Source organism: Rhinoderma darwinii, chromosome 3 (assembly GCF_050947455.1).
Source record: "Rhinoderma darwinii isolate aRhiDar2 chromosome 3, aRhiDar2.hap1, whole genome shotgun sequence".
Classification (NCBI taxonomy): Eukaryota; Metazoa; Chordata; class Amphibia; order Anura; family Rhinodermatidae; genus Rhinoderma; species Rhinoderma darwinii.
The window spans coordinates 156,502,807-156,508,247 of NC_134689.1; the positions used below are offsets into that span (position 1 = coordinate 156,502,807).

The 5,441-nt window shown below is 40.8% G+C and overlaps 1 protein-coding gene across 1 annotated transcript; it reads right to left on the reverse strand.

Annotated features, from left to right (window-relative positions):
• Positions 1–3,955: 3,955 nt before the first annotated feature.
• Positions 3,956–4,828, reverse strand: LRRC10 (leucine rich repeat containing 10). The gene has a single exon (XM_075855012.1). The coding sequence runs from the start codon at positions 4,826–4,828 to the stop codon at positions 3,956–3,958; it is 873 nt and encodes a 290-aa protein (XP_075711127.1).
• Positions 4,829–5,441: the final 613 nt, after the last annotated feature.

Below are 5,441 nucleotides of genomic sequence, written 5' to 3' on the forward strand. Positions count from 1 at the left end.
CAGTCACTATGTGGTTATGGAGTGGCAGCATTATTCAGTAACAGTGTGGGGTATTTTTCAGTAACAGTATGGGGTATTATTTAGTAACTGTATGGGGGTATTATTCAGTCACTATATGGTTATGGTGTGGAGGTATTATTCAGTATCAGTATGGGGGTATTATTCAGTAACAGTATGGGTGTATTATTCAGTCACTATGTGGCTATAGTGTGGAGGTATTATTCAGTAACAGTATGGGTGTATTATTCAGTCACTATGTGGCTATAGTGTGGAGGTATTATTCAGTAACAGTATGGTGGTATTATTCTGTCACTGTGGTTATGGAGTGGCAGTATTGTTCAGTAACAGTATGGGGTATTATTTAGTAACAGTATGGGGTATTATTCAGTAACAGTATGGCGGTATTATTCAGTCACTATGTGGTTATGATGTGGTGGTATTATTCAATAACAGTATATATACATATATTTTTGTGTGAGAGGGGGGACATATGCTTTGGGGCTTGCAACCCTCCTGGATGCGGTAGAAATCAGAGATGCAGTTCTCTGCACACCGCCTTCTGAATTGATTGCATTATTGATACAATAATTCAGCATTTAGGGCCCCACTTTTAACCTTTCCCATGGCCACACTTTGTCTAAAACCGGCCCTGGCTCTCGGGCCCGGTGACTCTGCAGCTACCTTCCGGCCCGGGGAAAGTTCTTCTCTGTTGATGCTGCACTGAAACTGACACATGATGTGTCATGTGACATTACAATGCAATGTATGTCAGACTCAGTGCAGCGCCGGGGCCGAAGCAGAGAAGGAGCCAACACTCACTCCTCGGGCCTCCAAGCATTATTCATACTTTGTGGGGACACTTGGGGGACATTATACTGTGTTGAGGGCATTATACGGTGTGTGTGGCAATATACTGTGTGGGGGCATTTTACTCATTTTTTTATGATGGGTTGGGGCGCCTAAATTTTTTTCGCACAAGGTGCCATCTATCCTAAGGCCGGCCCTGGGTGCAGGTTTCCATTGCATTTCTCAGGTTTCATTCGGCCAAATGGACTGGTTACAACTCATTAATTTGCCTACCTTGACGTCAACTCTCTGGTAGAAAACAGTAGCCCGAGCGTTTGCAAATGGTAAGCAATACTCTGTTGCATCTCCAAAAGGGAGAAAAACTCCCTGCCACTAGCACTGGTAGTGGTACTCTTGGAAAGTAAAATTTTGTTCAAAGGTCAATGCAAGGCTCTCTGTCATTAACTATTTATACCCAGGACTGTAAGGGTGCAGTCACACCCGACACATTTTGTTGCAGAAAAAGTTCTCTAAATATGAAGACCTTTCCTGAAGGACACCGGAATTAGGTGAGGAACCTAGTTTATGGAGTTGACCTCTGGTGGCAGAAGGACAAGTAGAAAATCCCAGCATATGTGCCTTTTGTATGTATGGAATCACTTTGATTTTCATTACCTGCATGTATAGATTCTGTTCAATTTCCTAAGTCCTGAGAAGGGCTATAGGGCTGTCCATGGACTCAAGCTACTGCTGCCCCACTTTACTAATTTAAACCTACTACGCAGGCATGAAACAACTGTGTCTGAAAATACCAGAGTGTCAGTAACTTAGTAAAATATCAAATAATGAAAGATGACTGAAACGTATTTATGAAGCTTAACACTCCCCGTCGCATCCTCCAGCGTCCTGATCCATGCTGCTCTCCTTTTTCCGCCTCGGCATCTGCCTCTCTCCCAGCCGACGCTCCACGCTGGGTCCTAGATCACGCGCGCTGATCCTAGGTTTCTTAAAAGTCCAGTGCGTGCCAAAATTTAAATTCTCAGCTGTTTCTGATATGAAAAGCCATGGCTCTCTGGATTCATTTCCAGAGCAATTTGGTTCCACAAGTGTTCCTAGGGTTCCTTGTGTTCGTGATATTTCATCTGTTAAGTTCTCGTGTTTTGACCTCAGCCTGTACCATAAACCATCTGTGTCTGTCATCTGCCCTCACCATTTGCTACCATACCCGTGACGAACCTCTACTGCCTGTCCTGAACATTCGCTACGTTACCCATTCTGAACCTCTGCCGCCTGCCTTGACCTTTTGCCTTACCAGATCACACTATAGTCACTACACCTGTTTCATCGGCGGTCACCAAGGGAGATTACTCTCGGGGTAGCAACCTAGGGTTCCCTGCAGCGAAGTCCACATCCCTGTTCATGGGTTAAAGGGTGAAGACTACCAGTTCTCTTATACCTCGCTTCCCAGAATAGCCCCAAGTCAAATCCCTTGGTGACAAGGTGGGTTCCCACAGCCCCCTGCTGGACCAGGGATATTCAATTTCATGGGCACTGGGACAGTCTTACTTGAACTAATCCCAAGATATAGTAAAATTCCATAATCTGGCATCATCAGAATAGCCAACTTGTTGGATAAGTGCAAATTCCAGACCATTGAATGTGTACATTTATTTTTACCTTATCTGGGTGGACGAGTCAACATCTTGATAGACTTGCCGCCTATTTATTAATGGTAGAACAATGGTGATTTCCTTATGACACGTATTAACATCAGTAAAGCATGGATAATTATAGAAAAATTAGAGATTGAATCCAGCGCTTCAGAGTAAAATGTCCAATCTTTATTTCTTGTCAATTAAAAAATTGTACAGCAACATCAGGGGGTGGGGATGTCGCTGTACAATTTTTTAATTGACAAGAAATAAAGATTGGACGTTTTACTCTGAAGCGCTGGATTCAACCTCTATTTTTTCCATGAATACACATCAGCCAGGACGTATATCCGAGCGCCATACCGGAGACCCGTGGCAGTAGTGGTGAGCTGGAAAACCTTTCTCTTATTTTTCATGGATAATTATAGTTAAAACATGTAAAACTTAACATTTATTTAATATCCCCCAAAAAAACAATCAGGACTGGTGAATTAGTCGTGCTCCCTCGCTCTCCTTAAATGGAATGATCTCATCCATTACTTTGCTGCTTTGGTCAACATTTATTAACCACATAAAATGTGGGCTCTGCTCCCAGGGATGGACTGTGAAGCCACTGCTAAAGCCCTGAATTCCAGGAATATCAGAGAAATTACTTTTTTGTAAAGCAATATCAGGGTTTCTTTATAAGTTAAGGCACCTTCATTGAATAGTAATTCACTCTGGTTGAGGGGGACCTTTAGCTACCCAGATTTCTATTATGACTGCACGGACAGTGAGTGGGGGGCGGGGGGCTTGTACTAACCTGAGTGCCGCAGCAATGTTTACATGCAGCGGTCTTCAGGCCAATGGGCGCCAAAGAAATGGTGGGAGGTAATTTTTTTAATTAAAACATATTCGGAAAACGGTCTTATTCTTTATGACAATCATTCATTTCAGTGTAGGGTTTGATTTCGAAATACACATTTCTGATACACATACTTCAACTGTATTCAGTCCTGCTTCTGTGTGTCATCACATGACCAGGACAGATGTTTATCCCCTGGAAGAAAGCAATGAATGGTTTCATTGAATCCAATAGGGCTTGTCAACAAATAGAAATATAGTCATGTGAATAGCTCCATTGATTAACATTAGCTCCATATGTGGAATCATCCAAATGCGGAACAGAAAATATGCTTTTGTAAATGAGGTGTTATATAAAATAAGCAACCAAAAGAACATGCTCCTATTTTATTATGTTTACCTAGTTTTGTAGGCACAATTATAAAACAAAGTTCACCAAAAAATTATAATTTTGAAAATGAAGTCAGTTGCTCAAACAAGAAATTCCCACTTATTTCCACTATCAATCAATAATAGCTTTACTTACAGGAAATGAACTTGAATTTCCTCAACTGAATTTAAAGTGAATAAAGAATGAAGCTGCTTAATGTTGTCCAAATATAATGCAAGAATCCAGAGTGTCTGAACGTATGGAGTCCATACTGTGATATATATTAATGGTCTATAATATACCCCTAGATTAATTCAGAAGTGGCCTGATGCGGATTATCACTGTTGGGAGGTGTAGGCTCATTTGGTGCTGTAGGTTGTGTGTCTTTAATCTCTGCAGTTTTTTCAAGCTCTGCTTCCACTTCAAACCTCTTCTTGGGTTCTGGGGTCTCTTCGGACCATCTCCCCACTCTCCGAACTCCTTTTGCAACTTTAGGAGCATTTTGACATGGATTATGGTCATAGATTACAAGCTTCAATCCTGTTAGGTGCACAAGACTTGGGAAAAATCTTATACCATTTCTGTCAACATCAATAACATCCAGGAAAGGCATTTCTAGGAAAACTGGTGGGAATTCTGTGAGAAGATTTCCTGACATCCAAATGCTTCGCAATTCTGTAAGGTTTTTCAACTCATTGGGAATTTGACGTATTGGATTGCATCCAGCATGAAGCGTCTTTAGGAGGGTCAGTTCACAAATGACAACGGGCAAATGTGTTAAATAATTTGATTCAATCCAAAGAGTGTGTAGGTTTTTGAGGCAACATAGATCCTGTGGAAGGTCTCTAATCCGATTATTTCCAAGGTATAATATACATAGCTGCTTTAAGCTGCATACGACTTGTGGAAGAATCTTAAAGTTGTTGAAGTCCAAGGCAAGAATCTGGAGGTTCTGCAGTAGTTCAAGTTCTGGAGGAAGGTTATTTAAATTGTTGTCACTTAAGTATAACTTAACAAGTTCTGTAAATGCACAAACCCTGAGTGGAAACCTCCTGAGCTGCATACTGCTCAAATCAACCATCTTATCAATAGGCATTTCTTCTAAGTCTCCTAGAAGGTATTTTTGGCAGCTGTTAGATGGGATGAAAGCAATAATTCCTCTGATTGTATTGCCCATCTTCTATGCATTTCACATAGGCTTCATGCTCTGAGACTTCTTTCTCCTCCTGAACAATATTTTATGGAGTCGGCTGAGAGGCATTTCTGTCGTTCCATTACAATACATTGTGTACATAGTAACTGTGATTAATCTCAAGAGTTACTGATAACTGAAGGAGCGTCTGGTGATGAGAAGGACAGAAGTGGCTTTAAAGAAAATTTCCCCCTTGTCTCCAAAGTCTGAACAACTATGCAAATAGCAAAGTTAAATGACCATGTCTGTAAATGTACTGGTTTTGGCAAAAGCTCATAAAAAAGCAGAGGGGAAATAAAACATGATGTGCTATACACATTGTTATTTATGGAGGTATCTACATCCTGATAGTGGATGTTTAAACGTCTGGATTTTTAAACTTGGATAAATCTTCACTAAACATTCCAAGTTTTAAAACACCAACAAAAATCCAGATGTAATCTGATGCTGTTTAAAATAACTGTCATGGATTAAAAATAACATTAATGGCTAATGGATGGATAATTGAATAGAATCTGTAGAATCACATTTACTAATGGACAAAGGCTCCCTCACATCTCAAGTGCACACTCAAGTGCTAGTGGAGATACACGTACAA

Coding starts and splice junctions, on each gene's coding strand:
- LRRC10 (XM_075855012.1), bottom strand. CDS start 4,828: ATGGGCAATACAATCAGAGGAATTATTGCTTTCATCCCATCTAACAGC.